At 50.8% G+C, this 10,721-nt stretch overlaps 1 protein-coding gene across 2 annotated transcripts; it reads right to left on the reverse strand.

The window, feature by feature from the left end:
- Nucleotides 1–2,436: 2,436 nt before the first annotated feature.
- PPIA (peptidylprolyl isomerase A) lies at nucleotides 2,437–5,239 on the reverse strand. 2 transcript variants are annotated; one of them, XM_066239289.1, is made up of 6 exons: nucleotides 5,097–5,210; nucleotides 4,075–4,142; nucleotides 3,615–3,645; nucleotides 3,438–3,526; nucleotides 3,049–3,221; nucleotides 2,437–2,771 (listed from the first exon to the last, which is right to left on the reverse strand). In XM_066239289.1, exons 4-6 carry the CDS (start codon nucleotides 3,444–3,446, stop codon nucleotides 2,639–2,641), a joined length of 315 nt encoding a protein of 104 aa, XP_066095386.1. In that variant the 5' UTR covers nucleotides 3,447–3,526; nucleotides 3,615–3,645; nucleotides 4,075–4,142; nucleotides 5,097–5,210; the 3' UTR covers nucleotides 2,437–2,638. The 2 variants fall into 2 exon arrangements, with proteins under 2 accessions (XP_066095386.1, XP_066095385.1); XM_066239288.1 differs by lacking the exon at nucleotides 4,075–4,142 and having other exon boundaries at nucleotides 5,097–5,239.
- Nucleotides 5,240–10,721: the final 5,482 nt, after the last annotated feature.

Here is a 10,721-nt window from a genome sequence, read left to right on the forward strand (position 1 = left end):
CTAAAACCTATCACCTTGCTGGACCTACTACCTTGAGAATTCTATACTTTCATGAAGCAAGCTACCAGGTTAAGACCTTGTGGCAAGAAGCAATCCTGCTGCATAACACCCATGTGAGTTTGCTACAATGCAGATCCTTCCCTATGGAGCCAAGAGAACTGGCCCTGGCCAACTCCTTGACTGCAGAGAACCTAGTCAAGCCATATTCAAATTCCTGACCCACAAAAACTGAGTTCTTTAATCATTATCTTTAGGATAATCTGAAACACAACAGTAGATACCCATACAATCTGCTTCTGTATGCATGATTCACAAAATATTAAGTTCCTAATTCCAGAAAATAATAAACAGTCCACGTTCAAGTTTCAGTTTACTCCAGTATTTGTGAACCTCCTCTGGGCCAGGCACACCTCGAAACACTGGCAATACACCTATGTGCTAAGCACTCACAAGAGAGTGATAATCCTCACAACCCCATGAAGCAGTGTCCTGTGTGATTGTATAGAATACAAACTCAGCTCTCAAGAACAGGATAGGCAAACCACTCAGTTTGGGAATTACCCATGAGGGCCTAGTGACAGCCTCAAACCAGCAGAATTGGAGGGTGAACAGGAAACTGGAAATAAGGCCTTCATACACAAATCTTGTTTGAACCTTTTCTTCACCTAGTTAACTCTTGTTAAGCCATTTAGAACCTTTCTGACTGGGTTATACTGCACATTGACACCAAATCAAAGTTACCAATTGTAGGAATCTGGTCTGCTCTCCACCTCCTAAAGTTCTGTAAGGCAGGACTTCCCTTCTTTGCAGTGTTTCCAATACCAGCAATGTACACTGGCATTCAAGTCTGAGACATTTGTTAGCTAAATAAAAGCAATCTGAGTTAGTGTGCATGGTCACACCTACTAGCCCAGTAGAGGAGCACTGAGCTGGTATTTTTAGTGAGGAAAGAGAAGGGGGGAGCAGGCATACACTGAGCCGATTCAAGTACATCCATACCACATTGTCATCCACCATTTTTAGTCCTGGCAGTCACCCAGAGAACATGAGAAGATGTAGAGAACGAAAGCCTACGCAGGGGAGGCAACTCCATTTAGTGCCGAAGGTACCGGCCAAGCAGAGTTCACATCAACAGGTCAAGTACATCATCTCACACACCACTGGGACACAAATGATTGTTGGGACAACCAAGCTCCCAAACTGAAGTCAGCTGGGCAGGTAAGGGTGCTGCAGTGATTGGGCTTAGATTTCCGCTATTGTTCCTTCTGCCTACCCACAGACAATTCTTGACTATTGATTTTAAAGGAAACCAAGTTCATGAAGGCAACTAGACCTTACAGCTGAGGCTGGCTAGCTTTGTTATCGACAAGAAAAAATCACCATGGGAAGTCCTGATAGTAACCCATTACAGTACTACAGTTGGTTTGGGGTTTCAAGAGTGAGGCAGACATAATCAAATGTCAAAATAACCTAGAGATGTTTATTATGAATACATGTACCCTATTCATCAGTCACTCCATTAAAAGTGAAGCAGAAACATCCTCTGTGCACTACATAGATCCAGGCATCTGATCTTTCACAATTTTTGTCAACACATCTTCAAAAGCAAACAGTTGCAATCCTTCCATGAACATAGCCAGAAGACCTTTCCCTTGGGCCTGCAAAGCCTGATAGATTTCCTGCAAGGTGCCCATGTTTAATACAAGCCATCCCTATGTGTTCGTGTGCCAAGTGGGAACTTGAGTCAGAGAGGTATAGACAGGGACAAACAGGAATGAAGAGATGGGAAGCAACAATCATCAAGTTTTTTGTTGCAACACCTTAGTTGTTCCTTGATTGCTCTCATGTGCCTTGATTGTGGGCCTTCAGCAGAGTGACCCATAGCTTGATCCAGCAACCTTGGGTCCAAACTGATGACCTTGGGGTCTCGAACCTGGGCCCTCTGCATCCCAGTCCAGTGCTCTATCCACTGTAAAACCGCTGGTCAGGCCAAGTGGGAACTTTCTTAAAAGGAACTCTTCCCATTTGTCTTTTCCTGCCCCTCCTGATACCTCCCAGAATTCCACTCCCAGCTTACCTGGGGTGTAAGCAAATAACATTTATTCCATAGGTTAGAGAAGCAAAAAAGGTATTCTGTGGAATTAAGCAAACAGCAAGGTTGACTTAAGAGATAACCTGTTAGCCTGACTGGCAGCTCAGTTATAGCAACATGCTGATATGCCAAGGTTGTTGGTTCAATGCTACCAGGTCAGGGCAAAAAGAGAAGTACACTAAATGAGTGGCTGCTTCTCTCTCAAATTGGGGGAGGGAGGGTGTTGAATCAACCAATGAAAGCATAACTGGAACAGCAAATTGATTATTTCTCCCTTCTCTAAAACAATAAAACAAAAGACTTCCTGCTTAAAATGAAACCCTAACACAAACAAGGACAGACAATTGTTGTTTAGTTTTTATTTCATTATCATAAACTTAACTCTGCACTCCAGCTAGACTTGAAGGGGTAAGGAAGGAGGGACCCCAATGGACTGTGGTGATAGCACGAAGATTAGAGAACATTCCAAGCAGATGGGGGTGAAGGGGTGTTCTCCTGAGCTACAGAAGGAATGGTCTGGTGATTAAAATAAAACAAGAGAATTTATTAGAGTTGTCCACAGTCGGCAATGGTGATCTTCTTGCTGGTCTTGCCATTCCTGGACCCAAAGCGCTCCATGGCCGTCACAATATCCATGCCATCTTTCACCTGGCCGAAGACCACATGCTTGCCATCCAACCTGGAACCGGAACAATCACTACCATCAGTGACCAGAGGTAACAAGCAGCCTGCCCTGTGCATTAGGACGGGTCCGTAACTCACATGCCAATGAGATCAAAGTACTAGACACTTTTAAGCCAACTCTCCAGCTTCTACAGCAGGGTTTTTCTTTCTATAACAAACTACCTCAAGTTGTACACACCCACGCCCTACTACCCCAGAGAAGGAAAACAGCGGGGAGAGGCTGAAGCAAACAAGCGTTGTTCCCTGACTGCCGCTGCCAGGTGCCACCTTACCACTCAGTCTTGGCAGTGCAGATGAAAAACTGGGAACCGTTTGTGTTGGGTCCAGCATTCGCCATGGACAAGATGCCAGGTCCCGTGTGCTTCAGGATGAAATTCTCATCATCAAATTTCTCCCCATAAATGGATTTGCCGCCTGTGCCATTATGGCGTGTAAAGTCACCACCCTATGAACATTAATAGAGAAACCTGTCATTTTTACAACATAATCGGGAAACATGCCAAATCTGCAAGGTTACAACTTTGAAACAAGTTTAAACTGACCAGAAGATTTAAGTGAAACTAAAATGGCAGAGTCACAGCTCATGTGTACACATCCTGAAAGGTGCTGGCTCAATCTCAAATTAAGGTAACAACCCAAATCAAAACCAGTAATTGCATACCTGGCACATAAATCCTGGAATAATTCTGTGAAAGCAGGAACCTTTATAACCAAATCCTTTCTCCCCAGTACTCAGAACACGAAAATTTTCTGTTTAAAACAAAACAAAGAATATATGTATATACACAATACACACAATAAAATCAGACTGCCTTTATTAAACTTAAAAGGAACTAACCTGCCGTCTTTGGAACTTTGTCTGCAAACAGCTGTGAAGAAAAATAACACCTGCTTACATATTTTATTGCTAACCAACCATGTTTTTAGGGGCTTCTGAATCAAATTCATTTTCTCACTAGAAAAGAACGCTTCAGTAATCACTGTGAATCCCAAATAAGTGCTCCAGACAGCCTTAATGTCCTGTGGGGGTGAGTTAGGCAACATGAGACCCAAAGACATGCCAAAAATCCAAAACCCTTAATGGCTTAAATAGTGTGAAGCTTCTAAAAAGTGACTTAGAATTTTAAGTGCTATGACACCTACTTCTAAACGGATACACGCTTCTCGAATGTCCATCACCTCCCCCAACCTCAGCCGGAACCGAAGGACAAGCTTTTCAGGAATTGTTAACTATTGCTGCTGCACAATCCGGGGCACATTGCTCTAGTTTTAGTCACTGGTAACGAAAATGCTACTACCTCCAATCTGTTAACATAGCTTTAACGGATTAGATGAGCAGTCACTCCTTGGTTTCCGGGTCCCTTACCTGGTAGTGGGGTAAAAAATATAGAGATTGGTTTCTGACGAATCTGCCGGAACCTTCCCTGCACGTATCAAACATTTCGGCTGGAGACGTGTACGCCCCGGAGGAGACACTCACAAGCCCTTTCGCAGGGATCTCACTAACTGCCCGGAGACCTGCGGCCCGTCCTCTCGGCCGGTCCCGGTCCTCGCCCTTAGGGAGACGCTGTCACTCAGCTCCCGAGAACTCGTCCCCACCCTACACGGTCTCTGCGACCCGGGCTGTCCCCCGAGCTCCGCCGCCGTCCTCGCCCCGGGGACACGTGGGAGGCGCGATCGTTTCCCCTCGGGCCGCGCTAACCCGACCCTCACGCGTCACGCAGCACCAGGCCCCGGCCCAGGTCTCCACGTGGCCTGTGACAGTCACCAGGCGGCTCCGGGAATGACGGGCACGCTGGCTGGACGCGCCCAGGGGCCTCCGCCCTCGACCGGCACGAGGCCTGTACCCCGGGCGTCCGTGGCCTCAGAGAAGCGGCGGAAGTCGGGCCGCGCCGGATGACGGGGACGCGGCCTGGTCCTCCCCGGGGCGTCGGCTGCACCGCGCGGCCCGGACCCGGGAGGCTGCGCTCGCCCCGCGGTCCGGCGCGGGAAAGGGCGCCCTCGGGGGCGGCCCGGCAATGCGTTCGACACTCAGGGCGGCGCCCGCCGTCCATTTGGGGCGCTGCCAACCCGCAGGGCCCACGCTCCCCACCGCGGCCAACGGCTCGCGGTCCGAGCACGTGCGCGGCCGGAAGGGCGCGGCCGCCCCTCCCCCGTCGCCTTTGTCTGCCCGCCGCCCCCGTCCTCCCAAAATGGCCCCTCGTCAGGAAATGGCGCCGCGCCGCCGGGCTCCTCGGGCGGACGCCCTCCCGGGCCCCTGGGCCGCTGCCCCCGACCCTTCGCCCGGGCCCACCCGGCACGCCGCCGCCGCCCGCCTGACCTCGAACGAGACGCGCCCCAAGGGCTCGCCGTCGACGGCGATGTCGAAGAACACCGTGGGGTTCACCATGGCTGATTGCGCGCAACTCCGGGGTGGTAGCGTCTGCAAGGCGGCACGAGCCGCGCCGCCCGCTCCTCTTATAGTCGGACCGGGCCCCACCCACAACGGGTCGCGCGCCGCCGCTCTAGCCAATCGAGACCGCGTGCCGCTCAGAGTGACGGCGGGGCTGGCCTATGGGCAGAGGCAACGCTAGTGGGGCGCGGGACGGCAGGCGCGCGTGCGTACTGGCGTCCTCCGGCCGGTTCCCGCCCGCCGGCTCCGTCGCGGCACTGCGGCGTGGGGTCGGACGTGGGGCTCGGGGCGCGACCTCGCGATAGAGTCGTGGGTGAGGGTCGGGGACGGCCAGCGTGGCCGGCGGGAGCGTGCTGGGGGTCGCGGGCGACGAGAGGCGTCCCCCCGCCCGAACGTCTTCCCACTGCTCAGAGGGGACAACTGAGGCGGACGCAGGCCTCAAGGTCGCGTCGCGCGCCAAGGTCGCGCGGGGCCCCGGTGGCCTCGGGCCCCGCCGACCTCTCGAGTTGCTGCTGCTGCGGTGCAGCCGCCCCCCGACTGAGCGGTTACGACATGCTTCCAAAATGCCCTACTTTCCGAAAATAACCTTGCGCGTTCTGCCCGAGCCTCCTGCAGGAGGACGCTTCGGGGGCGTCTGGCGGCCCGACCTGTGCAGACAAGGCACCTTCTGCGCCCCGTTCTCTCTCTGCGCACTCCCCAACCCAGCAGAGCTGTGCTCTGGTCTCGGGGGAAAGAGCCACAGTTTCAGTGAATTCCGGGGGGAAGAGGAGGAGAAAAGGGTGACGGCCAGAGACTGGACTTGGGGGCAGGTGAACACCATGTGGGGTACAGAAGATGGGTCGTAGAACTGTGTGCGCCTTGAAACCTGCGCGCTTCTGTTAACTAGGTCACCCCAATCAATGCAATTTTAAAAACCCTTGGCCCTGGCGGGGCAGCTGAGGTGGTGAGAGCTCGGAGGCTGCCGGGTCGGATCGCCCTCGGGGCACAGACAGGAATCCACCCAGGACTGCAGGAATGGGTCGAAACAACAAATCAATATTCTCTCTCTAAAATTAAATCAGTAATTGTATTTTTTTTCCCCCCTAAGTTCTTTATTTTTCACGGCTTTATTGACTGGTTTTAGAAAGAGAAAAGAGAGAGAGAGAAAGGGGAGGGAGCAGAAGCATCAACTTGTAGTAGTTGCTTCTCAGATGTCCCTGGACCCGGCCAGGCCGGGGTAGCCCTTTAATTCTTTTAATTCTAATAGAGAATTTAAACATATATTTATTGGTTGCCTGACCTGTGGTGGCGCAGTGGATAGAACGTTTACCTGGAATGCTGAGGTCGCCAGTTTGAAACCCCGGGATTGCCCCGTAAAGGCACATACAAGAAGCAACTACTACGAGTTGATGCTTCCCACTTACTCTTCCTCTCCCCTTCTCTCTTCACATCAGCAATTTTTTTTTACCAAATCTTTTTGTTGTTGTTGTTGTTACAGTTTTTACAGAGAGAGAGAGATAGGGACAGACAAACAGGAGCGGAGAGATGAGAAGCATCAATCATTAGTTTTCATTGCGCATTGCAACACCTTAATTGTTCATTGATTGCTTTCTCATATGTGTCTTGACCGTGGGCCTTCAGCAGACTGAGTAACCCCTTGCTCGAGCCAGTGACCTTGGGTCCAAGCTGGTGAGCTTTTGCTCAAACCAGATGAGCCCTCGCTCAAGCTGGCAACCTCGGGGTCTCAAACCTGGGTCTTCCACATCCCAGTCCAATGCTCTATCCACTGCGCCACCGCCCGGTCAGGCTTTTTTTTTTTTTAATGTTGAAATTGCACTGGCCAGATAGCTCAGTTGGTTAGAGCATTGGAGCATTGGTCCTGAAGCACCAAGGTTGCCAATTTGATCCCCTGGTCAGGGCACACACAGGAACAGATTGAAAGGCCTGCCTTTTCTTCACCACCAACACTTGCAGCCAGGCTTAGGGCTGCTCACTTCACACAGGCACACAGTATGTACACTCAAAGTAAACATGCATGTGCCTTGTTAAGGGGGAGCAAACATAGGCAGATCTTTTATTGGCATTATCTGTCAATCTGGACTTCCTGAGTAAGACATTAGCAGGAACAGAACCTCCAGAATGTGGGGCTGTTTGGACGATTCAGACCAAAAGCAAACTCAAATGAATTCAATAGTGCCCTGACCTGGCTAACAGGAGGTGTGCTACCCCCAGCAAGCAGAGCTCGGTAACTCTGTTCATGCGGCATATTATACACAAATGCTCATCTCAGAAACATCTCTAAGCAAGAGAAGATGTAACAGGAAAATAGGTTATTCAAAACTACAAGAACACCCCCTTGGGAGAGGGCAACTTGTGTCATTAGGGCCTAGCGTGGCACCTCTGCCATCTCGCTTCTGCTCGCATCTGGGTGAAGCTGCCCCTGGGGGGACAACCAGTGACATCACAGTCCACAGGTGCACTGTTTTTTGCAGGCCATGTCTTTCCCTCCATCAGGCATGTCCACTGCTTCCTCGATGGCCTTGACTTTTCTCTCCCCTTTCTCCAACTCTGACCTTTTCCCGTGAACTGTCTCACAGATTTCTCTTGTGTCAGAGTGATCCTGTTTTGTTTCCTACACACCTGCCATGGTAAACCTCATCCATTCCCGTGGCTCAGATTCCCAGGTGACTTCTAAACCAACCTCCCTCCCCAGACTCCCTCCCCCTACCACCTCCTCTCTGTCCCTTCTGCTACAGCCCTTGTTTGGGCTTTCACAGGGAGCAGTCTCCTACCTGGTTACCGGGGCCCCTGTTTTTTCCAGGCATTTCCTGAGTGGTTGTTCTCAAAACCACCTGATTACGTAACTCCCATGCTATACAGCCCTCTCCACAGCCTCCCCGGGGGTAGGCCCATAGTATAGCACATACACATCCCCTTCACAGTCTGACCCCAACTGGCTGGCTTTCTAGTCTCTGGGTGGACAATTCTCCCGCCACACTGAGTTTCTCACTCACCCCACCCTGTGCTTCCCAGACTCACTCTATGCCTGTGCAGGGACACCCCTAAACACACACTTTCCCACCAGCAAAGCTCACCTCTGTTGTCTGGATGGAAAGTTGCCTTAACCTCTTTCGGAGTCACAACATCTGCAACATCCAAACTCAGTAATCGATGCACCAATGTGGTTAACAACCCCACAAGTTGTTAACTGGGTGATGAGCGAGCCAGTCCCCCAGGGATGTTGTCATTCTTACATGGCCCCGACCCTGTGACTGGCCAGCTCAGCCGTCACCCATCCTCTTGACAGCTAGCCAGCCCAGAAGAATGTCCAGGGGGTGAAGCAGCTTTCTTCCAGTGCTCCCTCCCCCACCATCTGTGCCCACTAACACCTGCCCACTTGCTGGCTCCCTTCCCTGATTCATCATCCTCTCCTGTCCCCATCTCACCAAGTCTCTCCCAGGTGGCGGTGGCAGGCCCGTTTTATTCTTCCTCCTCTCATCTCAGCCTCTCCTTCCTGTGGATCCTCCCTATCCCCAGCCCCTGAAGCATGCCCCAATGCCACTCTTGACTCACTTTTTAGAACAGTCTACACTGCTCATTCCCTTCTTCACATGTGCAGACTTCTGCCCTCTAGATAAACCCACCTAGGTCACAGGCCCATCCTGATCCATCCCCAGGATAGGCAAGATGGACTGTTTCAAATTCCACCCAAGAGGGCTGCAGTGAGGAGAGCCAAGGGAATGGGAGCTCCTCCTACAGAGGCCTGGAGTGGGACCAGGGGCTGCCTGACCTGAGAGTCAGGGCACGTTATCTGCACCCATCCCCATGTTTGGAACCTGCTAGAAGCAGTTGTCATTTTTTAAAAATGTTTGGTAGAATTCACCTGAGCTGTCTGGTCCTGGGCTTTTCTGTATGTCTTTTTTTTGGGGGGGGGGGCAAGTTGGTCACTGACTCAATCTCCTCACTCACTGGAGTGTTCAGTTGCTATCTTTTTGGGTCAGTTTGGGTATTTTGTGTTTTTAGGAATTTGTTCAGCTAGGTTACCTGACTTACTGGCACACGATCATTCCTCACGTTTTCATCACCCTTACTTCTGTAAGGCTGGCACTAATACCCGCCCCCACTTTCATGTCTGATTTTTGTTGTGATTTCTCCTTCTCACTCAAGGTTTGCTCGTTCTGTTGCTTCTCAAAGAAACACTTGTGCTCATGTTGACTATTGCTTCTTGGGTCTCTAGTTCATCTCTACATCCTAGTTATGGCCCCTGCTAGCTCTGCAGTGTGTTCTTCCTCTAGCTCTTTCAGTAGATCATTGAAACCTTTTTAATGTAGACATCTACGACAGCTTTTCCTCTGGCACTGCTCTTACACATCTCATACGTTTTATATATGTTGGGTTCTGTTTTCACTCATTTCAAAGTGAATCTTGTCACTGTAATTACTTCTTTGACCTTTTGGCTGTTCATTTCCACATATTTCTGAATCTTTCTCTTCCATCATTGATATTGAGCTTCATCCCACTTTTGTTAGAGAAAGTAGTTTGTAGGATCAATCTTTCTAATTTATTGGGACTTGTCTGCTGCTAGGTGTTCTAAGTTTAGCTGATTTTTGTTTTTTAATTGCATATTTGGTACAAGCATAAAATATATGACATAGTTCTGACCGGGTAGCTCGTTGGTTAGTGTCAGCCCCATACACCAAGGTTGTGGGTTTGATCCTCAGTCAGGGCACATACAAGAATCAACCAATGAATACATAAGTAAGTGGAACAACAAATCAGTTTCCCTCTCTTCCCTTCTATGACACGAGTGCACACTAAGGTGAAAACTCATGAAGCCATTGCTCTGCTAGGGACCAGACTCACTACCACCTTTGCTTTCCCAGACACCCCTCCCCAGGGAAAGCAGATGTAGGAACCCCATAAAATGCCCAGCTGGTGTTATGCTTTGAGATGGCTTCTAGTGCAAAACCCTACACCCTGCCCTTCTGTCCTGCATTGAGAAGTCCAGGTGATGTCAGGGCTTTGGTCACTGTTCCCCTGTCCGATGCCATGGCAGTCACTGTCCAGTCCTTTGTGTCCTGAGGACTGTGAGTAGCTTGCAGCCTTGTGTCCATGTCCTGATCTCTCCCTACCCCCCAATAAGCACCCACAATGCAGTAGGCTGGGGATGCACGGATACTGGGAGATCATGTATGAAAGGTCACCTGTTCTGTCCACCAAATCCCCTCAAAAGGGCCCAGGTGCCTGACCAGGCAGTGGCACAGTGGCTGGAGCATCAGGCTGGGACGTGGAGGACCAGGGTTCGAGACTCCAAGGTTGCTAGCTTGAGCGCGGGCTCATCTGGTTTGAGCAAGGCTTACCCAGCTTGGGCCCAAGGTCGCTGTCGCTGGCTCAAGCAAGGGGTCACTCAGTCTGCTATAGCCCCCCCCCCAAGGCACATGTGAGAAAATCAATGAAAAACTAAGGTGCTGTAACGAATTGATGCCTCTCATCTCTCTCCCTTCTTGTCTCTCTCTGTCACACACATAGACACACACACACACACACACACACGCACACGAAATAGGGCCCAGG

The sequence above is a fragment of the Saccopteryx bilineata genome, chromosome 7 (assembly GCF_036850765.1).
Source record: "Saccopteryx bilineata isolate mSacBil1 chromosome 7, mSacBil1_pri_phased_curated, whole genome shotgun sequence".
NCBI classification, from domain to species: domain Eukaryota; kingdom Metazoa; phylum Chordata; class Mammalia; order Chiroptera; family Emballonuridae; genus Saccopteryx; species Saccopteryx bilineata.